The following is a 24,292-nucleotide window of genomic DNA, read 5'->3' as shown; positions in this document are numbered from 1 at the left end:
AGGTTTACCTCACCTTACTTTGTTTTGTCTAATTGTTCATTTCTAACATGGCCACGCCCCTTCAGGCTTCATTTACACCTGTCAGAATCCTTGGGGTGACATCAGGAATCATCAGTCCAATTCATATATGAATATGATGGAACTACCTATCAGCCTCCAGATTTCTCTCTGCAGATTCTCTCTATTCAGTTTAATTCAAATGTTCAGAGGTCAAAAGATCTAAAGTGCTGCAAAAGAAGACAGACTTTTTCAGTGTGAATACACCCTAAGAGAAGAAAATGGCTGCAGTATAGATAGTTTTTATGAAATCAAATAAAAAAAGACCAAAATCCAACAGCTCTGTTCATGTACATATGTTAGTGTTGTTGTGTCTGTCCATGAAGCTTGTGCCATTTCATGTCACTTAATTAAAATGACAAAGAAATGTCAGATGCAGGAGGTTTTGAACACTTTTCTCATATCACGACTCTGGAGACGTCGAACGTTGTCAGCAGGTTTAATGATATTTAAAGGGAAAAACTGAAAGAAAATGATCAACAATTAATGTATATAAATATGCATACCATTCCATCATTACTGTTCAAAACCAAAAAATAAAAAAATAGAATGATAAACATATTTCTTGACCAAAATTAGTAGTAATCCTTTATCTTCTATTCTGTTTTTGCCTTTTGGGGTCACTAGGCTGCTGGAGCCTATCCCGGCCACTTGTGGGCAAAGGCAGGGGACAACCCGTACAGGTCGCCAGTCTGTCACATGGTAGAGTGTCCACAGTCACACATCCATGCACTCTTACATTAACACTTAGGGACAATTTTGACCAATTAATCTATGAAGCATGTTTTTGGACAGTGGGAGGAAGCCAGAGTCCCCACGGGGAGAACATGCAAACTCCACACAGAAAGGTCCCCCATTGATGTTCGTCATGGAGGTCCCCCAGCCTTGAACAGGGGCCTTCTTCCTTTGAGGCAAGAGTGCTAACCACAGCACCACCAAGCAGCCAAATCAGAATTAATAAAATTACATTTTCACCACGTATCGGGGATGCAACCTCTGACTTGAGAAAATTCTTTAAATGACACAACGCAGTGCGTGCATGCTTGCAGGTCTTTTCTGTTTCTACATGTGCACTTTTTCAACAAAGTTCATTCAAATAAATTCGTTGAACAACAATACCTGTTGCAACCGCTAGAGGTCACTAGAAACAGGTCGAAAATAATCAGCCCATTCGGAGGATTAAAACATAGTAAGAAAACACAACTTTAGAAAAGTTGTTACAGTGACCCAAATCCTTGTGTGGACTCAAATACAATTCAGAAATCATTTCAAATGTAAAGAAGTTTACTACAGTTTGTTAGTTGTGTTCAGCAGCTGCAGAAAGAGTCAGAAGCTGAGTTCCTCAGGAGTTTCTCATCTTTAAAGAAGTCTAAATCCAGGTGGCGCTCTTGGAGTTCCAGGATAGAAAAGCAGACAGCCCAGTTTTTCTTCATTCTTCTTCAGCTCCTGCTGATGACAGAGACATTGACTTTATTTAAGCTTTTTCTTCTGGAAATGTTTCATTCTGACATGTGAGAGATTCTATGCAGGTGAGTCCTGAAGAATTCCAGTGTGATTCAAGGCTGTTTGATTCGTTTGTGCTCTAAGTGTTAGACAGTAAAGCACTGGCAGCATTCAAACTAGGAATCCATCAGTTCCACCAAAGTCAAGTTCAACCAGAAGAAAATCCTCATCAAAGACCTGAAGAAAGTCAGTCTGAGAGCAGAAGCTGCACGAGTCAAACAAAAGCAGCAGAAAACATCAAAGTTCATCTATGATCTTCATCCTCTTCCTCCAGAGGAAGATCACATGGATTCTGAGAGTCTTGGTGAATTTTCTAACTTGTGTTGCTCAAACCCTTCAGTCTCATAGAAAACATGCAGCTTCTTCTTGGTGTTTTAAAATGTTCTTGTAGCATTTTTCTCATGATAGAGGACATTTATAAAGGAAATTTAGATTAAAACTACATTTCTGAGTATTTCTTTATTTAAATTGTTGTGAATTGATAGCAGACAACAAAATGCTGTCTTGAAGCATGAGAGTGGTCTGAGGCTGGAGGATTCTCTGTTTTTGATTGACACTAAACTTTTAGGTTTATGTAGGTTACCTTCTTTTTATGAGAGTGTTTTTAAGTTTCTGCACCGTTTGAGTGTTGTGAAATAAATAAAAACCTCTCCCTCTCTGTTTTGGCTCTTAAAGGAGCCGTTGATCTTTGGTTGGAGATTTGGGATTGAACCACCCCTGGACTTCAGTTGACCTTCATTTTGCAGCTCTGTAGTTCTGACCCTGGAACAGCTGTCTTTACTGTGCAGACAGGAGGACGTTGTATATTAACCGAGTGAAGGCTTTGAACAGGACTAAGTTGCAGAACCGCCTTTCCAGTGCATGGACTGAAAAACTGAGTGGAGGGGAGGATGGACCGTAGTGGAGAGTTCTTTAAAAAGCTCCTAAACTGAAGAGAACTGGTGACCTCCAATGGAGGATCTGACATGGGGCTGTTATTTGGAACTGCTTTATCTTTGTTCTCAACCACTGTTTCTGACCGCTGCCCTTTTTGTGACCTAAAGGAGACACTTTCTCATGATTTGTAGCCTTTCAGGCCTCTTGACTCTTTATATGTTTGTGTTTGCTGTTTTACTGTCAGTTTTTCTATTTGATGTTTTATTTATGGGTCAGGGTTCAAGAAGGTGGACAAAGAGAAAAGACAACTGCTTCATTTCATTGTTGGAGAAGCCAAACTTGCAGTTCATATCAGCAGGAAGCATAAATTTGTGGATCAACCTTTTACTGATTCTGTCTCAGTGAGTCACTTTCTGAGTTTAAACAAACTGAACTATTGCAAAAAAAATAATCCATTACATCAACCAAAAAGTCCCGTCAGATTACCTATGTTGGCATAATCTGGATCATTTTCTGGGTCTTCAAGGCCTCTGAGTGACTCATAAAGAGCAACATCACCTTCAAACACAAACCAGAAGAAAATGAAATTAGAAATTTCAGACAAACTTTTCAAACATGTTCATTCAATGATTTCTTCATGAAAAATAAGAAGTCAGAATTCAAGCTGACCATGGAGCAGAGAGGCATATGTGTTGTGTTGAGCATCAATCTCATCTGGAACATAGCTCTGGTTGTTGTCCTGAAAGCTGCTGGAAGAAAGAAATAGAAAGATTAGAATGATTGAAAACATCATCTCCAAGAAAATCATCTGTCACACTTTAAACATAGAAACACAGAGCTGCACAAACCTGATGATGTCTGAATCTGGAAAAGAGAAAAATCTGTTATTGATCAACATGAGATTATTATGAATATTATCTAATAATAATAATATTTCTCACCTCTTGATCTTTTGTAGAGAAACAACATCATGAATAGAAAAATGATCAAAACTACTGAAGTTAGAGCAACAACCAAGACAGGAAATGAGGAGCTGTCAGGTCTGGATGTAGCTGTAAAAAAAAACATGTTTGATTCAAATATATGTAAATATTATCACCTAAAGGATTTACAATGAATCAATAGAGATTTGCTGACATGTTACTGCCAACCAGCTCTGTGGTGATTCTTTTCCTGAGGATTGACACTTGTAGAAGCCTTCATGAGACTTTGACACTGCAGGGATGATCATCTCCACTCTGCTCTCACTTTGGATGATTGTGTCATTTTGATAGAAAAACACTTTAGAAAGAAGATTTTCTGTCCTCAACTTGCAGCCAAGAGTAACAGAATGTCCCTCAGTCACAGGATGGACAGGACTCAGCAGGAGAAGCTCATCATCATCTGGAAACATCAACATTCATCTTCATCACATATGATCCCAACATGTTTGACGTCTGCTTCATTCTGCTTTGACATCCAGTTGATCATCTAAATCCATCTTCAACTTCTGCATGTGTTTCAAATCAATCCAATGATGAAAGTCAAGCTAAAAATAGGAATCCAAACATGTTTCCACTCACAGTGTCCAGTGATGTTGACTGCGTTGCTGAATGCTGATCCAGACTCACACCAGTACACTGCATTACTGGACTGGATCTTCTGAACATGACATGTTGATCCATTCATTGTTTCCCAGTCAGAACAGAATGACAGGAAATCAGGAAGCAGAAACCTGCTGACTCTCCACTCAGCAGAGTTTCCCTCACAGCTCAGTGAGACAGAGTCAGAGGTGAAGTGTTGGACTCTGTCAGGACTCACTGAGAGAGACGCTGATGGATGAAGATCTGAAAACAAACAGGATGAAGATCAACACACTTTAGCTTCATTTGGAGAGCAAAGAGACACAAAAACAAATGTGTTTCAATGGATTTTCATTCAATCGGTTGGAGTTAGAATGGCTCTATGCAAATGAAAAAGAAACATTTGTTTACAACATTTTGAATGACAGTTGACTGTTAGCAATAAGTGGAAAGAAGCAAACTAAAGAGCAGAATCTGACAGCATTAGAAATGTGAAGAGAAATCATTCAGTGTTGACAGAAATGAATCAACAATCAGAAGTCTGACCTCCAGACCAGACAAAGTGAGGCTGACTGTAAAGAGTGTAGAAGTGTGGCTCTCCTCTTCCAGCTCTGCACACATATCCTGCTGTGTGTGTCTGTCCATGAATGATGTAGGAGTTGTCTGCAGTCCCATTGGAGCTAGCAGGCAGCAGCTCATAGCTGTAAGAGCCAGACTTGTGTGATAGATCAGGAACAGCTTTATACCAGTAGAAGCTCCATCCTGCAGACACATGTTCAACCTCACAGCTCAGAGTCACTGAGGCTCCAGGACTCAACCACCATGGAGACACTCTCAGGACAGGTTCTGGGGGAGAAATAGTGTTGTTTTTAGTGACTTTGTTGTGTTTCTGACCAAACTCTTTCATGTGACACCTTTGGTTCTGATAGAAGAAGCTCCACAGGTTGACAGAACTCTGATAACTCTGCTGTCAGACAGAAATGAAGCAGGAGATTTTTCACTTTCTTCATGATTGTTTTGACCTCTCTGCTGCTCTGCTGTGACTTCTGCTGCTCTATGACAGAGCCTCTATGACAAACTACACTATTAGAAGAAATGATCAGCAGCTTCACTTCAACAGAGATCATTTATTGTCAATGTTACACTTTTACAGATGATGGACCAACTCTGTCAGCGTGCAACACTTTGATTTTTGCAGGAACTGCAACAGAAACACAGCAATGCTCTTTAGCTGAAATGGACTCAGTATTTTTAATTCTGTCTATTCCACAGTTATGTTGGTTTTTCATCACAAATTGTTCCAGTCACTAAGTTGCTATGGTTACCAGTACCCCTCCCTGCTGTGTATTTTCAAATATGCCAATCAAAACCATATAAAATGAAACAGTAGTTTAATGATTAAGATTGAATATTTTCACAGCTGTTTTCAAATCAAGCCCACAGTGTCACACCAACATCCTTTTGTTAGTTTTATGTGTTTACATTTACAGCAGGGCTCATTTTGGCCTTTTTAGAAGACAAATTTGTTCCAGTGACTTTCTAGTTAAAAGTGAAGAAGAAGTTGTGCTTAAAAAATAAGAGTGAAGAACTTTAGTACTAAAACTTAACAGATTCATAGATATTGTTCAAAATAAAAAACTTTGAACTGTTTTTATTTTTTACTCCATTAAAACCTTTTTAAACTTACCTTCACTGTTTACTGGATCACTGAACTCTGTGTGATAAACTGGTTCTCCTCTTCCTCCTCTGCATCTGTAGACTCCTCCCTGTGAGACTCTGATTTGTCCATTTGAGAGGAAATCAACATCTTGTGTTCTCAGCAGTTTGGAGGGTTTCTCTCCTCTGAACCAGAAGAAACTCCAACCAGATGATGAAGGCTTCACTGAACAGCTCAGGGTCACTCTGCCCCCTACTGGAGACTTTGTGATCTTCAGTTCAGCCTTTGGTTTGTGTGCTGTGGAGTTCAACAAATGGATGTAATTATCTGTCTAAACAGAGACAAACATCTCAAATAAAAGTCTTAAGAAAAAATACATTTATAAATAAGGATCATTTATTTGTCTATTTCCTACATTCATTCTTATAAAACACAGATATTTTGATGTGTTTTAACAAACTTAAAAAATCAAATTTACCTAAAACAGACAACCTTAAAGCTTCACTCCACTTTGTAGCAGAATATGAATCATCTGTGGGTCTGCTCTTACAGCTGTAGTCTCCACTGATGGAAGCTGTGATAGTCCAGTCTTTCTGCTTTGTCCTGAATGTCTGTGACTGAGGTCTTCTCCATTCATACTCCCACTGAACTCCTTCACCTCCCTGAACCTCACATGTCAGAGTGATCCTCTCTCCTCTGAAGATCTGAGACCAGCTGGGTTTTTGGGTTACACTGACTTTGTTGGAAACTGTTTCCATCAGATTTAAAACAATAAAACACATTTTTAATGTTCAAATCAATGATTGTGAAAAGCTTTCAATAAAGTGAAATCCCTCACAGGTTATTTGAATGGTGACTTCATCACTTGGATCAGAGTAGACGGCTGGTTCTCCTCTAAATCCTCTGCATCTGTAGATTCCTCCTTGTGAGACTCTGATGTTTCCATTTAGTCCATCATTGATTGTGTCTTCAGAGGTGTGTGAGGTTCTTCTGAACCACTCATATTTCCAACCAGCAGATTTCTCCACAGAGCAGATCAGTGTCACTCTGTCTCCTACTGACACAGTTGTTGTTGCTGCTGTCAGTGTGGCTCTGGCTCTGTCTGCAATGTTTGACAAACACATTTACACTTAATAATTATGACAATAATGTTGCATCAATGACATTCACTAAATTAATTCCTAAATATAAATTCTCTCATAAAATGAGTCATGTCTAAAACACACTAAGAAATTACCTGATACACGTATAGAGACTCTGTTGCTGCACTTTTTATAATCTGAACCCTTCCTGAGACCACAGCACTGATAATCACCACTGTCTCGTTCATACAGAGGATTTAGTTGGAGTTCTTGTTGTGCGACGTCAGAATAAAGTGTCCAATCACTTCTCTTCAATGTGTATTTCCAGTCATCTGTTCTTCCTTCCTTCATGTCACATTTGAAGGTTAAAGATTCTCCAACAAAAAAAGTTGACCATTTGGGTTCAAAGGTCAACACAGCATCTAGAAAAAACACAAACACACAATTTACAAAAAATGAAAACTTTTGAAAAAAAACAAACATAAGCATTTTAAAATCAATCAGGTTTTTTGTCTAAAAATGATGCATCAAACTGACATGAATGTAAAAATTATGAAAAGAAACATCAAAAAGTCCAAAAGTGTCACCTTCAGTGTGTCCACTGTGGAGGAGTGAATACAGCACTACTGTACATGAAAGATGGAAACATCAGAGATTCAGAAACTGATACAATATTTCAACAATAGAAAGAAATGAAACTAAAACTGTCAATGAATGTGACATTAAGTCAATGGTTTCTCTAACAATAATGTCAAAGTTTTAGTAAATAAACCAAGAAAAATGATTTCTTTCTAAAGAAAAGTGTTCATCATGATCCCTGATAGAGTTCAGCTGAATCCTGTGGAGAAAACAGCTGCAGTTGAAACATGAAATTCTAACAATTTAGTTCAAAACTAGTTTTTCTTTGGTTTGACATTTTTCCTGATGAATGTGATGAAAACAGCAAAAGTTCTTGTGAAAAACTCACAGATGAACTCCAGTTTACAGAGCAGAGTGTGTCCCATCCTCACAATCAAATCACACTGACGAGAAAATCCTGATGGAAAAGAGAAAAATGAAAGTGTGTTTCAGGAAAAGCAAAGAACTGTGAGAAACTAAAAAAACATGATGTTTTCTGTAAATATTGAATGGAAAAGACTCACTAACTTCTAGTTTCCTTCTTTTAGACAACAATAACACAACTGTCACAACGTCCTCGACTGAGCAGGAATAAAAAAAGCTAAACTGATTTAATAAAGACTGATGACAAGAAAAAAGTTATTTCATTCTGGTAAGTCTAGAATACTCACAGTGTGGACTGACTGATAGTAGTTCTGCTCTTTGTTCATCCGTGTCGTCTCTTCTAACAGCAAATGTCTTCATTCTTCTAAACCACTAAGATCAGCTTCTGGGATGTGAAGAGTCACATGGTCTCAGTGCAGAAACATTTTCTATTTCTGCATTTTATGGTCACTTCCTGGTTGAAGTGTTAACATCACATCACTCACACCAGATGAAGAAGAAAATATAAAAACTGCTGCAGCATGAAGTCATGAGAAGATGAACTTTGTCCATTTTCATCCTTTCAGTCGCTCATGTTCTAAAGAATTTTCTCCCTGAAATGATTTAGTCATTTGTTGCAGTTTCTTTGTGTTTCAGAAACACTTTGAAGCTGCTCTGAAAGTCACTTTTTGTGTGAATAAAGCCTGAACTTCTCCCAACAAAGAACACTGCCCCCTTTTTCATCACTTCAACCTTTGATTTACAGACTGATTGATTTCACTGCTGTTTCCATCTGAATGAACAACAATGTGTCAACAATTGGTGTTGAAGCAGTGAAGGTGACCTGCTTGATGGTGACATGAGTTGTTGGTCAAATGTTTGGAACCAGGAGGAAGATCAGCTCCTCTCACAGCAACAACAGAGAGAAGCAGGAAAACACCAGCAGACCACAACCATTTGACTCCTTCATGTTCAGCTGACAGATTCTTGACTTTGTTACTGTCAGATCACAAAACAGCAGTTAAACATAAAAATATGATGTTATTTTATAAAAAATAATTAATAAAATAAGGTTTTCTTCTACTCAAAAAAGCATAAACTTATAGAATATTTTATATTATTGTTGAATATGAGAAACTATTTCATATAATCATTTAAATCTTCTTCTAACTGTGAATGTGGTTTGTCTGTTGCCTTTGGTTCACACTTAGCTGCTAAAAACTGCAGAAAACTTTGACCGCAGAGTTTCTTTCTCAGTTATTTTTTTATTTTCAACTTAATTTATTTTTTATAACAAAGTGTTCTACAGCAGAAAAAAGTGAACAGTTTTATATATATAATATTGTTATTTTATATTGTGTGATTTTATATATAAATTGACTCTACGGGCTTTGTATAAAAGGTTCATTCATTTAAAGTCAATCAGTTTTAACATAAAACATGCTACATGTATAAAGTGGAGCAATTCTTCATTCAACACATAATGTATAAATGTTCTCAAACTCTGTTGGAATTCTCCTTTAAGCTTCATGCAAAGAAAACTATAGACTGAACATCTGAAACAGGACATGAAATAACTTTACATCGACAAGGATAAATATGTGACATACTGACTAAGATCAACAAAAACACTGGAAAAATGTCTGCTGCTACATCTGGATGGTACTGTCAGAATTTGGCATCAATAACATGAAAGCATGGATCCATTTTGTCTTGTATTAATGGTTCAGGCGGGTGGTGGTGGTGTCATGGTGTGGGGGATGTTTCATATCTTATTTCTAACTAACTTCTTTCTAACTTTCTAACTTCTGATGGCTACTTCCAGCAGGACAAGGCACCATGTCCTTACCAGAGGGGGAGGTTGTTGTGAGAATCTGAAGCAGATTATTGATCCATCAGGCTGCAGTTGTTCCCACCAGAGAATGTTATTGTCAAATTTGACGATTATACATCGAGGGTGGGGCTTATGACTGAGGGGAATGAGACGACCTAAAGGGATGAAGTCCTGAAACTTGGAGAGTGGAGTGAATTTGACAACCTGGCACTGAACATCACCTAAACTTAAGAACTCATCATAGAATCACACGCTCCATTGTACATCAACATCAAACAGGTGGAGCGAGTAGATCCTTCAAATTCCTTCAGGTCCACATCTCTGCAGAACTCTCCTGAATGGCCAACACCTCTGCCCTGGTTAAAAAGGCTCAGCAGCAGCTACACTTCCTCAGGAAGAAGAAACTCCAGGAAACTCCAGCCCACAAACTGCATTGAGCAGAAAAAAATAACCATAAGAAAAAAAACCTGCGGTCAAAGCTGCTGCAGTTTTTCTCTGATAAGTGTGAAACAGAGGAAGCAGACAAACACATTCACAGTTACAAGAAAATTTAAATAATTTTCTGAGATAGATTATTATTTCAAACAATAATCTAAATTATTCTTTAAGATTAAGCTTTTTGTTATAGAAAAAAACTTCCTTTTTTCTGTTATTGTTGTGGTCTGCTGGTGTTTTCCTGCTTCTCTCTGTTGTTGCTGTGAGAGGAGCTGATCTTCCTCCTGGTTCCAAACATTTGACCAACAACTCATGTCACCATCAAGCAGGTCACCTTCACTGCTTCAACACCAATTGTTGACACATTGTTGTTCATCCAGATGGAAACAGCAGTGAAATCAATCAGTCTGTAAATCAAAGGTTGAAGTGATGAAAAAGGGGGCAGTGTTCTTTGTTGGGAGAAGTTCAGGCTTTATTCACACAAAAAGTGACTTTCAGAGCAGCTTCAAAGTGTTTCTGAAACACAAAGAAACTGCAACAAATGACTAAATCATTTCAGGGAGAAAATTCTTTAGAACATGAGCGACTGAAAGGATGAAAATGGACAAAGTTCATCTTCTCATGACTTCATGCTGCAGCAGTTTTTATATTTTCTTCTTCATCTGGTGTGAATGATGTGATGTTAACACTTCAACCAGGAAGTGACCATAAAATGCAGAAATAGAAAATGTTTCTGCACTGAGACCATGTGACTCTTCACATCCCAGAAGCTGATCTTAGTGGTTTAGAAGAAAGAAGACATTTGCTGTTAGAAGAGAGAACACGGATGAACAAAGAGCAGAACTACTATCAGTCAGTCCACACTGTGAGTATTCTAGACTTTTTTTTTATAACTTTATTTTTATTAGTTTTTGTTACATGAACACAAATCCCAAACAACATCACAAAAAAGGTCAATAGGTGCTCCGTAAGTCTGTTATACAGTGTCCATTTTTTCCACTTTCGGTGTAATTGTGCCTCTTGTAGTTTCAGTCTGTATGTTATTATTTCCATTGAGTATATGTTGTTGATTGTTGATGTCCATTGCTCCTTTGAAGGGATCTCCGTAGTGCCCCAGTTCTTGGTTATTGTTTTTTTGGCGGCTAGTGACATAACTTTAAATAAATATTTATCACTTTGGTGGATTGAGTTCCCTGAAAAAATGTACAGATAAAACAGGTCTGGTACCAAAGGAATTGTGTATCCAAGCACTTTGCATGTGAGATCACCCCCCATCTTCCAAAAACCTGCTATATTCTGACATTTCCAAAATACTTGAGAATGATCAACATTTATTTCTCCACATCCGCGCTAACAGCTCTGATTTGTTTTTAACTGTTTATTCTTTAATTTGGGCGTTATGAAGAATCTTATAAGGTTCTACCAGGCAAACTCTCCATGTTCGGGATCCAGTGGTGGTATGGTGATGTCTCCACATGTCTAACTAGTCCTGCTCAGTTATCTTTATATTTAATTCTCTTTCCCAGTTATCTTTTCCTTTTAAAGTTGAGTTTTTGTCATATTCCATTAAAGATTTATATAGCATACAATTCAGTTTAGCATTGTTGTCTTTATACGCCCTTGTTATCGTTTGGACTATCATCCCCTCATCCCAGAGGAGTCGCTCTGTATTGCTTTGTTATAGTAGTTTCTCATTTGTGAGTATCTAAAAAAATCCTGTTTTTCAAGGTGAAATTGTTTAGTCAAGTTCTCAAAACTCGCCAGCTGTCCATCCTTTTCTAACAAGCACCATGCTGTTATTCCTTTTGTGGTCCAGTATTTATAAGTTTGATCATATTCTGCTGGTTTAAACTGCCTGTCATATGCTGCCTATTCTTTAGAAGCTGGAGGATGCCATATTTTCTTCTGGATCTTTTATTGTCCCATATGAATCTAGTTATTGTCTTATCCCACCTTATAAATTGGGTGTTAGCGACCTGTGCTGGTAGAGCTTGACATAAAAATAAAAACCGAGGCAAAATGTTCATTTTCACTATTTTGATCCTAGAGCTGAAATCCAGTGGGAGTGTTGACCATCTTTCTATTTCTTTTTTTATCTTTTCTTGTACTTCTGAATAATTTGTAATGTTTATATTTTGAGAGTCTTGTGTTATTTCCACACCTAGGTATTTAATACTTTTCATCTTCCAGTTGAATTTAAAGTTGTTTCTAATGTATTCGGAGGGAACATAGTTGAATGTTAGAGTCTGAGTTTTTGAAATATTTATTTTATATCCCGATAAATTTTCAAATGTTCCCAATAGTTTCATAAAGTGTGGAATTGATGATTCTGGTTGTTCAAGGTAAACTATTAAGTCATCAGCAAACAATCCTATTTTATGTTCAACTCCATTCATCGAGACTCCTTTAATTTCAGGTTTTTCTCGAATTGCCTGAGCCAAAGGCTCAATAAAAAGAGCAGAGTCGGGGAGAGTCCACAACCCTGCCTTGTTGATCTTTCCAATTTAAATTTTCCTGTTAAATTCCCGTTTATTTTAATTCTAGCCGCTGGTTGTGAATATATTGTTTTTATTATTTCTACAGATTCGTTATTAAATCCCATTTTTTCTAAATCTAAGAATAAAAATTTCCAATTAACGCAGTCAAAAGCTTTTTCAGCGTCAATACTTGGTAGAACTGTACTTCTATGTTCTCTTTGGGCTCTTTCAGTTAAATGCAGGTTCTCCTAATGTTATCGTGTGTCTGGCGACTCTTTATGAATCCTGTCTGGTCCTCATCAATAAGGTCAGGTAAAAATGTGTTTATCATGTTACAGATTATAGACGTATAGATTATGTAATCTATATTTAGTACTGAAATAGGTCTTTAATTAGCGCACAACTGCTTGTTTTTCCCTGGTTTCAATAGAACTGAAATAATTGCTTCGGACCATGAAATAGGCATTTTATTATTTTGTAGGGTTCAGTTCAGAGTTCTGTGTAATATTGGAGTCAGCTCATTTTTAAATATTTTATACCATTCGGCTGGGAACCCGTCACTGCCTGGTGATTTGTTTTTCAAAGACCTTATGGTTTTTAATATTTCCTCCGTTGTAATTTCAGCTGTAAGTAGTTTATTTTGATTTAATCCGATAAATGGCAGATCTATATTTTCCAGAAAGCTTCTTTTATCTTGGTCACAGGCTGAAGGAGGTTTGGAATATAGCTTTTTATAGTACTTAGTGAATATTCTTTCATTTTCCTCCGGATTATTTGTTACTTTATTGGTTTCGGGATCAAGGATTTCATAGATTGTATTCAGCGTTTGTTGTTTTTTAATTCTTTTGGCTAGTAATTTGTTGATTTAGGCCCTACTTCCTGATAGCTTTGTTTGAAATGAATCAGCTTTTTTTCTATTTCTTCCGTGAGTATTCTAGACTTACCAGAATGAGAACATTTTCATTTCTTGGTGACTGAAAGAAGTTCACTGCTTTGTGGACAATCTTGACTTGAAGATTTCTCTGCAGCACATTTGAAAAAGACATGAAATTGTCTGATAGGTGCAGCTGCATTTGAGATCATCTGCAGAGGTTTGATTGTTCAGGCTGGTGTTCCTGTTCCAATAATCAATCCCAGTTCATGACAAGTGTCTGCAAAGGATTCAGCTTTGGTTTCAGAAAACTACTTTGATTGTTTTAGAAGCAAATCTTTACTTTGCTTTTCCTAAAATTGCATGTTTTTGTCTTGTAATGATGTTCAAATATCATTTAATGATAAATAAAAACCATTAAAAGTATTTAGATTTTTTTATACAAATGAAATGTATTAAATCAGCTTCTTCCTTCTCAGTCGAGGACGTTGTGACAGTTGTGTTACTGTTGTCTTAAAGAAGGAAACTAGAAGTTAGTGAGTCTTTTCCATTCAATATTTACAGAAAACATCATGTTTTTTTAGTTTCTCACAGTTCTTTGCTTTTCCTGAAACACACTTTCATTTTTCTCTTTTCCATCAGGATTTTCTCATCAGTGTGATTTGATTGTGAGGATGGGACACACTCTGCTCTGTAAACTGGAGTTCATCTGTGAGTTTTTCACAAGAACTTTTGCTGTTTTCATCACATTCATCAGGAAAAATGTCAAACCAAAGAAAAACTATTTTTGAACTAAATTGTTAGAATTTCATGTTTCAACTGCAGCTGTTTTCTCCACAGGATTCAGCTGAACTCTATCAGGGATCATGATGAACAGTTTTCTTTAGAAAGAAATCATTTTTCTTGGTTTATTTACTAAAACTTTGACATTATTGTTAGAGAAACCATTGACTTAATGTCACATTCATTGACAGTTTTAGTTTCATTTCTTTCTATTGTTGAAATATTGTATCAGTTTCTGAATCTCTGATGTTTCCATCTTTCATGTACAGTAGTGCTGTATTCACTCCTCCACAGTGGACACACTGAAGGTGACACTTTTGGACTTTTTGTTGTTTCTTTTCTTAGTTTTTACATTAATGTCAGTTTATTGCATCATTTTTAGACAAAACACCTGATTGATTTTAAAATGTTAATGTTTTTTTATTTTGAAAAGTTATTTTTTTCCATAAATTGTGTGTTTGTGTTTGTTCTAGATGCTGTGTTGACCTTTGAACCCAAATGGTCAACTTTTTTTTACTGGAGAATCTTTAACCTTCAAATGTGACATGAAGGAAGGAAGAACAGATGACTGGAAATACACATTTAATAGAAATGATTGGACACCTTATTCTAATGTCACACAACAAGATTTCCAATTATATCCTCTGAATGAAGAACACAGTGGTGATTATCAGTGCTGTGGTCTCTGGAAGGGTTCAGATTATAAAAAGTGCAGCAACAGAGTCTCTATACGTGTATCAGGTAATTTATTAGTGTGTTTTAGACATGACTCATTTTATGAGAGAATTTATATTTAAGAATTTATTCATGTTGAAGAAACTAAACCATCTATTCAAAATGGATGTTTTTACATAATCATTCCTAAATGTATAAACTCTGCTTATGGATATAACTGATGCAACATTATTGTCATAATTATTAAGTGTAAATGTGTTTGTCAAACATTGCAGACAGAGCCAGAGCCACACTGACAGCAGCAACAACAACTGTGTCAGTAGGAGACAGAGTGACACTGATCTGCTCTGTGGAGAAATCTGCTGGTTGGAAATATGAGTGGTTCAGAAGAACCTCACACACCTCTGAAGACACAATCAATGATGGACTAAATGGAAACATCAGAGTCTCACAAGGAGGAATCTACAGATGCAGAGGATTTAGAGGAGAACCAGCCGTCTACTCTGATCCAAGTGATGAAGTCACCATTCAAATAACCTGTAAGTGATTTCACTTTATTGAAAGCTTTTCACAATCATTGATTTGAACATTAAAAATGTGTTTTATTGTTTTTAAATCTGATGGAAACAGTTTCCAACAAAGTCAGTGTAACCCAAAAACCCAGCTGGTCTCAGATCTTCAGAGGAGAGAGGATCACTCTGACATGTGAGGTTCAGGGAGGTGAAGGAGTTCAGTGGGAGTATGAATGGAGAACACCTCAGTCACAGACATTCAGGACAAAGCAGAAAGACTGGACTATCACAGCTTCCATCAGTGGAGACTACAGCTGTAAGAGCAGACCCACAGATGATTCATATTCTGCAACAAAGTGGAGTGAAGCTTTAAGGTTGTCTGTTTTAGGTAAGAGTTTTATTTGTAGTAGAATGTAAAGATTGTTTTAATTTTCTGCTACCTTTAACTGTGACAGACTGACGACCTGTCCAGGTTTTCCTTGTTTTGCCTGCTAGTGACATTTGAGCCCAAAAGGATTAAAACGGAATAGAAAATGAATGAAAACTACCTTTTAACAATAAGAACTTGAAGCCAAAGGCTCATCTTTATCAACTTGTAAAAATGTTACTAACTTTTTCTATAAACGAAAAATAGGATGTAAAAACACAATGATGTAAAAAGTAGTTTCTAGTCAAATACATACTTTTGCTCAAATATTATTTAAAAATCACAATGTCATAATCATGGATTGCAACAGAGAAAATCAATTCACATCATAAAATCTATGTAGATAGCATCTTGACGACCAACCAAAAAAGAACACCCCAGGAATGTAAGAACTTGATATTTATTTCCTAAAGAGACTGAGGAGCTGGAACTTGCAGTACGCAGAGTAGACACCAGAGGGAGTTGCAAGTGACAGGAGCAGCCAGCAGACTGTAAGGAGGAAGGTGGAAAAACTCCGTCTCTTATAGGGACGCGGGAGGGCGTGTAAACCTTGAACGGGGAAGTCTTCTAGCAAACGTTGCCTGTGATGGCAGGATCATGGAGAGGGTCCGATTTGGACTTGCAGCGTAGTGGAGGAGAGCACAGAGTTAGAGTGTCTGCTGATGAGCAGGCTGTGAGCTTGGGTTCCTGAAGCTGACAACAAGTGACTAGACACTTGGCTGGAGAACCTGGAGCATTAATATTGACAGGATAGGCGATCAAAGGCTTGAACTCATGAACAGAGATCATTATTGTGGCTGGTTTTTGGAATCCTAAACTGTTCAATTAAATAAATAAATAGGACCGTGTGCAAATACACAATCAACCAATAAATCTCTCATGAAAATATAAAAAGATCATGAAATTATGAAAAACCTGCACATTGATTTTAAATTTGCCATTATATCATTCAATGTATTTCATTTTTTTATTTTAAATTATGTTAATTATTTTAAAACAGCATTTTTAGATATTCATTTTTAATCATGAAAATTATAATTCTGTCTTTTTTCAGAAACTGATTTCAAAATCAATATTTTCCAAAATAGCTTTATTTATATTTCAGAATGTCTTATTTATTTCAGAATGACCTTTTTCAGCAGAATGACTCTGAAGAGTCGATCAAAGCAATGAGTTATATTGCTAGAGGAGACACGCCCACTTGGGAAGCCTGGTGGCGGAGAGCGACGCCATCTTGGTGAGGTTGATGACATGATGACTATGATTTCTATAGCCTTTGGTGGCATCTAAGTAGCTTTTATATAATTTACATTTATTCATACTTCTATATATTTATACATATAAATAAATGTATAATATGTGTATATAATTTTTATATATACATCATTTGTTGCTGTTAAAAAAGAGAAACAGTCAGCCCTATAAGCTCAAACTGTCACGGTGGAGGGTGGCTCGAGAGCCGGTTGGACCCAGACGCAGAGGCGGAGGCATGAGGATCAGGGCTAGTGGGTTTAATTTACAAAAAAAAAAAAAAAAAAAAGCGCTGCAGAGCAGGATGTCAGAACAACAAACTCACTGAGGCGTGGCGTGACGAGGACCATGGCATGACATGAACACCAGACAGGAATAATGGACCAACCCAGGAGGAAGGCAGAGACAAGACTTATATACAGACAGGGCAGACAAGACACAGGTGAACACGATCAGGGCAGATGGGGACCAAAGGAAGTAATATAACTGAAGAAACAAGACAAGACAGGAAACCTTTCAAAATAAAACAGGAAAAAGAACTTAACCATGACAAAACAAGACAGAAAGCAAGAACCAAAACAAAAGAAACTCAAACCATGACACAAACTTTAATGAAAAATGCATTGTTGCAGGACTTCTTATAAATAAAAAATATATTACAAATAATTTTTAAAAACAATTTTTAAAACAAATTTTTAAACATTTCAACGTTTTAGACTTCTTTGACTTGTCATTTAAATTATTTAGAAAAGCCCAACAATAAGTCAATAATAATAACAAATAATAACAATATATAAATAAGTCAATAATAATAATAATTAATAACAATATATAAATAAGTCAATAATAATAATGATGATGAATCAATAATAAATAATAATAATAAATCAATAGTAAGTCAATAATAATATTAAATGATAACAATAAATCAATAATAGGTCAATAATAATAAATAATAATAATTAATCAATAATAATTAAAAAATAGGTCCATAAGTTAATAACAGATTTACCCTTAAAAAAGAAGAAAAATAAAGAAAAACCATAGATTTAGTAATTCATGTGAGTGATCAGTTTGTGCATCACAGATTGTATGGTGTCGGGTTTCAAGCGAACAGTCTAGCTCTTTCTTTTTCCTTAAGTCTGAATCCATTGGAAACCTGCAAGAAAAGTTCATTCACTAAGTCAGAAATTTATAAATCTATATAACTATAATAGCCTAGTCCTAGTATACTGTATACAGGTTTAACACAATAAAGTTTATATTTACGGCATGTCGACAGCAAATCATATGTACATCATGCCTACATGTTAATAAAAGCCCTGCAGCATCATGCATGTCAACATGTGTACGATTAATGATGCCCCTGCAGCATTAAAAGAAAAAAATTATAGTAATTACCTGTGAAATGTTATGCTTTCCTCCTTTCATGGACTAATTTCTCCGATTTTGGCAGTTGAAACCCGCACAATGAACTGGCATTTTGCAAAAAATGTGTTCACATGTATGTAAAGTAGTTTTCTATTTCAGAGGGTTTGGTTATCAATGCACCATCCACTATAAATGACTTTTCATTCCCATTGCCTTTACTTTAAAGAGCATTTATTGTCCTCCATAGATGTTTACTTTTTTTACTACATTGCTTAAATTTAGTTTGATATTGTTTCTGTCCATTAATTTTTGTTACTTTAATTGTTAAAGACCGATATGCTTGCCAGTTTGCAAGATTACCAGACATTATAGCACCTTTTTTCCTTAGATCTCTCTCCTTCATACGTTACTTTAGATCAACATCCAACCATGGGGCTTGACTAGATCTCATAGTTACTTTCCTTATAGAGCATACACCATGATGGAGCACATAATTGCAACAGCCTGGTGCTTGAAGGGTCAGTGTTATGTTTGAATGATTATTGTGTGTGTTTTGTGCTCACTCGGTTGGGCTGATCACACCTACAGCCAACACAAGCTTCTTAAAACCGGATTACATTTTGATGGACGTATAACAAGCAAGTTGAACAGCCTGCACAAGATTCCAGTGGAGGTACCCAGGAGAGTGAGGACAAAAAGATTTCTGAACACTTTTTATCCAACTGCATAAAAATGTTAAACCTGGATCTCATCTTCTAAATAATGTTAGTTTGAGAGCTTTCTTCATATCAATCATTATTATCATTTCTCCGGTTTTAACAATCTTAACACATATTGAAGCAATTTTTATGTAGTTTTATGTGTTATTAACTATTTTAGTAGTAAGTTGTTCACATTTTTTCTAATGGATGGATGCTGCACTGACTAGAAAGCACTTTAAATTTTACTGTAGTATAACAACAACGAGCTGCACGTTGGGGTAGTGGTTAGCAATAAGGCCCCCGGTTCAAGTCCCAGCCGGGAATAACACAACATCAAAGGGGGACCTTTGTGTTTGGAGTTTGCATGTTCTCCCTGTGCATGCATGGGTTCTCTCCAGGATCTCCAGCTTCCTCCCACCCTCCAAAAACATGCTTGATAGGTTAATTGGCAACTCTGAATTGTCCATGGATGTGTGATTGTGGACAGACTGGCAACCTGTCCAGGCTGTCCCCTGCCTTTGCCCACAAGTGGCTGGGATAGGCACCAGCAGCCCTGGGACCCTGATAGGGGCAAAACAGAATAGAAAAAAAATGAATGAATGAAACAATGACAGTAAAGATCTTTCTATTCTAGATGCATGTTTAACATATGGCTGAGAATAATTTACAAAAGCTCTTTTGAGCTGATTCTGCATGCATGTGAGATAGTTCTTTGTACTATGTCACTCTGGCCATATCACAAAGTAAATCTTTTTCTTCAAATGATTTATACATTCTTTTATTAATTACACAAAGCCCTACCTTAAGAACTTTAGTTCTCAGAACGAGAGAGATACCATTGTGATCGCTAAAGATGAATGGTTCGTAACCAACATTAGTGAACTTTTCAGCACAATTAGTATAAACATGACCAATACATGTAGATGGACTCCTCTCGATTAAGTCAAACTCTGGTTGGCCAATTTATTAACTGTCAGACATTTAACACCACAATTGTGTTACTCAATTTGTTTTCAGAGATAACTTATCCGATAACCAGTTAATGTTTATATGAGCTAAAATAAACACTTCACCAATGAAATCACTGACTGTCTGGATAATCGTACATATTTTAATCAGGTATTAAACGTTTGTCAATTGTCAATAAGAGTCAGGTGAGGGGTGTCCAGGAACTGCTCGCTGGGGAGGCTGGGAGATGAAGTGCTTTAGTAATTTGGAGATTGGTTACCAAGCTCTGACTCCTGACATATATATGCAACATTATTGTCATAATTATTAAGTGTAAATGTGTTTGTCAAACATTGCAGACAGAGCCAGAGCCACACTGACAGCAGCAACAACAACTGTGTCAGTAGGAGACAGAGTGACACTGATCTGCTCTGTGGAGAAATCTGCTGGTTGGAAATATGAGTGGTTCAGAAGAACCTCACACACCTCTGAAGACACAATCAATGATGGACTAAATGGAAACATCAGAGTCTCACAAGGAGGAATCTACAGATGCAGAGGATTTAGAGGAGAACCAGCCGTCTACTCTGATCCAAGTGATGAAGTCACCATTCAAATAACCTGTGAGGGATTTCACTTTATTGAAAGCTTTTTACAATCATTGATTTTAAAATTAAAAATGTGTTTTATTGTTTTTAAATCTGATGGAAACAGTTTCCAACAAAGTCAGTGTAACCCAAAAACCCAGCTGGTCTCAGATCTTCAGAGGAGAGAGGATCACTCTGACATGTGAGGTTCAGGGAGGTGAAGGAGTTCAGTGGGAGTATGAATGGAGAAGACCTCAGTCACAGACATTCAGGACAAAGCAGAAAGACTGGACTATCACAGCTTCCATCAGTGGAGACTACAGCTGTAAGAGCAGACCCACAGATGATTCATATTCTGCAACAAAGTGGAGTGAAGCTTTAAGGTTGTCTGTTTTAGGTAAATTCATTTTTTTTTCTTTTCAGTTTGAAAAATATCTGTATTTATAAGAATTAATGAATGATTCTTATTTATTACTGTATGTTTTCTAGAGATTGTTATTTAAGATGTTGGCCTCTGTTTAGACAGATTAATACATCTATTGTTGAACTCCACAGCACACAAACCAAAAGCTGAACTGAAGATCACGAAGTCTCCAGTAGGGGGCAGAGTGACCCTGAGCTGTTCAGTGAAGCCTTCATCATCTGGTTGGAGTTTCTTCTGGTTCAGAGGAGAGAAACCCTCCAAACTGCTGAGAACACAAGATGCGGATTTCCTCTCAAATGGACAAATCAGAGTCTCACAGGGAGGAGTCTACAGATGCAGAGGAGGAAGAGGAGAACCAGTTTATCACACAGAGTTCAGTGATCCAGTCACCATTGGTGAGTTTAAAAAGGTTTAAATAGAGCACAATATAAAAAATAAAAACTTTGTTAAGTTTTTAATTTTGAATAACATCTATAAAACTGTTAAGTTTTGTTTCTAAAGCTCTTCAGTCTTATTTTTTAAACACAACTATTTCTTCCCTTTTAACTACAAAGTGACTGGAACAAATTTGTCTTCTAAAAAGGCCAAAATGAGCCCTGCTGTAAATGTAAACACATAAAACCAACAAAAGGATGTTGGTGTGACACTGTGTGCTTGATTTGAAGAAAGCTGTTAAATTATTTAAAAAAACAAAACAATTGTTCTCATCTTTAATGATTAAACTACTCTTTCATTTTTATGGTTTTGATTGGCATATTTGAAAATAAACAGCAGGGAGGGGTACTGGTAACCATAGCAACTTAATGACAGGAACAATTTGTGATGAAAAACCAACATAACTGTGGAATAGACAGAATTAAAAATATTGAGTCCATTTCAGCTAAAGAGCATTGCTGTGTTTCTGTTGCAGTTCCTGCAAAAATCAAAGTGTTGCACGCTGACAGAGTTGGTCCATCATCTGTAAAAGTGAAACATTGACAATAAATGATCTCTGTTGAAGAGAAGCTGCTGATCATTTCTTCTAATAGTGTAGTTTGTCATAGAGGCTCTGTCATAGAGCAGCAGAAGTCACAGCAGAGCAGCAGAGAGGTCAAAACAATCATGAAGAAAGTGAAAAATCTCCTGCTTCATTTCTGTCTGACAGCAGAGTTATCAGAGTTCTGTCAACCTGTGGAGCTTCTTCTATCAGAACCAAAGGTGTCACATGAAAGAGTTTGGTCAGAAACACAACAAAGTCACTAAAAACAACACTATTTCTCCACCAGAACCTGTCCTGAGAGTGTCTCCATGGTGGTTGAGTCCTGGAGCCTCAGTGACTCTGAGCTGTGAGGTTGAACATGTGTCTGCAGGATGGAGCTTCTACTGGTATAAAGCTGTTCCTGATCTATCACACAAGTCTGGCTCTTACAGCTATGAGCTGCTGCCTGCTAGCTCCAATGGGACTGCAGACAACTCCTACATCATTCATGGACAGACACACACAGCAGGATATGTGTGCAGAGCTGGAAGAGGAGAGCCACACTTCTACACTCTTTACAGTCAACCTCACTTTGTCTGGTCTGGAGGTCAGACTTCTGATTGTTGATTCATTTCTGTCAACACTGAATGATTTCTCTTCACATTTCTAATGCTGTCAGATTCTGCTCTTTAGTTTGCTTGTTTCCACTTATTGCTAACAGTTAAATGTCATTAAAAATGTTGTAAACAAATGTTTCTTTTTCATTTGCATAGAGCCATTCTAACTCCAAGCCATTGAATGAAAATCCATTGAAACACATTTGTTTTTGTGTCTCTTTGCTCTCCAAATGAAGCTAAAGTGTGCTGATCTTCATCCTGTTTGTTTTCAGATCTTCATCCATCAGCGTCTCTCTCAGTGAGTCCTGACAGAGTCCAACACTTCACCTCTGACTCTGTCTCACTGAGCTGTGAGGGAAACTCTGCTGAGTGGAGAGTCAGCAGGTTTCTGCTTCCTGACTTCCTGTCATTCTGTTCTGACTGGGGAACAATGAATGGATCAACATGTCATGTTCAGAAGATCCAGTCCAGTAATGCAGTGTACTGGTGTGAGTCTGGATCAGCATTCAGCAACGCAGTCAACATCACTGGACACTGTGAGTGGAAACATGTTTGGATTCCTATTTTTAGCTTGACTTTCATCATTGGATTGATTTGAAACACATGCAGAAGTTGAAGATGGATTTAGATGATCAACTGGATGTCAAAGCAGAATGAAGCAGACGTCAAACATGTTGGGATCATATGTGATGAAGATGAATGTTGATGTTTCCAGATGATGATGAGCTTCTCCTGCTGAGTCCTGTCCATCCTGTGACTGAGGGACATTCTGTTACTCTTGGCTGCAAGTTGAGGACAGAAAATCTTCTTTCTAAAGTGTTTTTCTATCAAAATGACACAATCATCCAAAGTGAGAGCAGAGTGGAGATGATCATCCCTGCAGTGTCAAAGTCTCATGAAGGCTTCTACAAGTGTCAATCCTCAGGAAAAGAATCACCACAGAGCTGGTTGGCAGTAACATGTCAGCAAATCTCTATTGATTCATTGGAAATCCTTTAGGTGATAATATTTACATATATTTGAATCAAACATGTTTTTTTACAGCTGCATCCAGACCTGACAGCTCCTCATTTCCTGTCTTGGTTGTTGCTCTAACTTCAGTAGTTTTGGTCCTGTTTCTATTCATGATCTGGTTTCTCTACAAAAGATCAAGAGGTGAGAAATATTATTATTATTAGATAATATTCATAATAATCTCATGTTAATCAATAACAGATTTTTCTTTTTTCCAGATTCAGACATCATCAGGTTTGTGCAGCTCTGTGTTTTTATGTTTAAAGTGTGACAGATGATTTTCTTGGAGATGATGTTTTCAATCATTCTAATCTTTCTATTTCTTTCTTCCAGCAGCTCTCAGGACAACAACCAGAGTTCTGCTGCAGACCACAGAGAAGCTCAGCACAGAAATGACTCCATGCTCCTCCATGGTTAGTCTAAACTTTGACTGATCTGGATTTATTCTAGAAGTTTGACTTTAGAACAAATGAACTGAACAGAACAGTTTCATCTCTTGATGTCTGATCTGGAAACTGATGGAAACATTTTGTTCCTGTTGGTTTAGAAGAGGTTGATTCTGTCTTTGTGAAATTCCTTTTTAAGGTGGTTCTTCTCTGTTTGAATCACACAAAGGTCCTGAGGAGATTCAAACTGATCCAGAAGATGAAAACAAAGGTAAAATGAAAGAATCAGTCAAGATTAAGAAC

The 24,292-nt window shown here is 37.0% G+C and overlaps 1 protein-coding gene and 1 long non-coding RNA gene across 2 annotated transcripts; one reads left to right on the top strand and one right to left on the bottom strand.

Moving 5' to 3' along the window:
* Window positions 1-3,406: 3,406 nt before the first annotated feature.
* LOC144987402 (uncharacterized) lies at window positions 3,407-4,099 on the bottom strand. The gene is made up of 3 exons (XR_013651283.1): window positions 3,999-4,099; window positions 3,574-3,819; window positions 3,407-3,488 (listed from the first exon to the last, which is right to left on the bottom strand). It is a non-coding gene; the product is annotated as an uncharacterized LOC144987402 (long non-coding RNA).
* Window positions 4,100-18,832: 14,733 nt separating this feature from the next.
* LOC144987324 (uncharacterized) lies at window positions 18,833-24,021 on the top strand. Its single transcript, XM_078936668.1, has 8 exons — window positions 18,833-18,872; window positions 21,146-21,409; window positions 22,280-22,579; window positions 22,862-23,125; window positions 23,305-23,550; window positions 23,634-23,744; window positions 23,822-23,837; window positions 23,937-24,021. Exons 1-8 carry the CDS (start codon window positions 18,833-18,835, stop codon window positions 24,019-24,021), a joined length of 1,326 nt encoding a protein of 441 aa, XP_078792794.1.
* The last annotated feature ends 271 nt before the right edge of the window (window positions 24,022-24,292 follow it).

Source organism: Oryzias latipes, chromosome 18, assembly GCF_053564925.1.
Source record: "Oryzias latipes strain Hd-rR chromosome 18, Olatipes_Hd-rR_3.1".
Lineage (NCBI taxonomy): Eukaryota > Metazoa > Chordata > Actinopteri > Beloniformes > Adrianichthyidae > Oryzias > Oryzias latipes.
The sequence above is the reverse complement of the archived record's forward strand: the minus strand, read 5'-3'. Positions and strand labels throughout refer to the sequence as shown.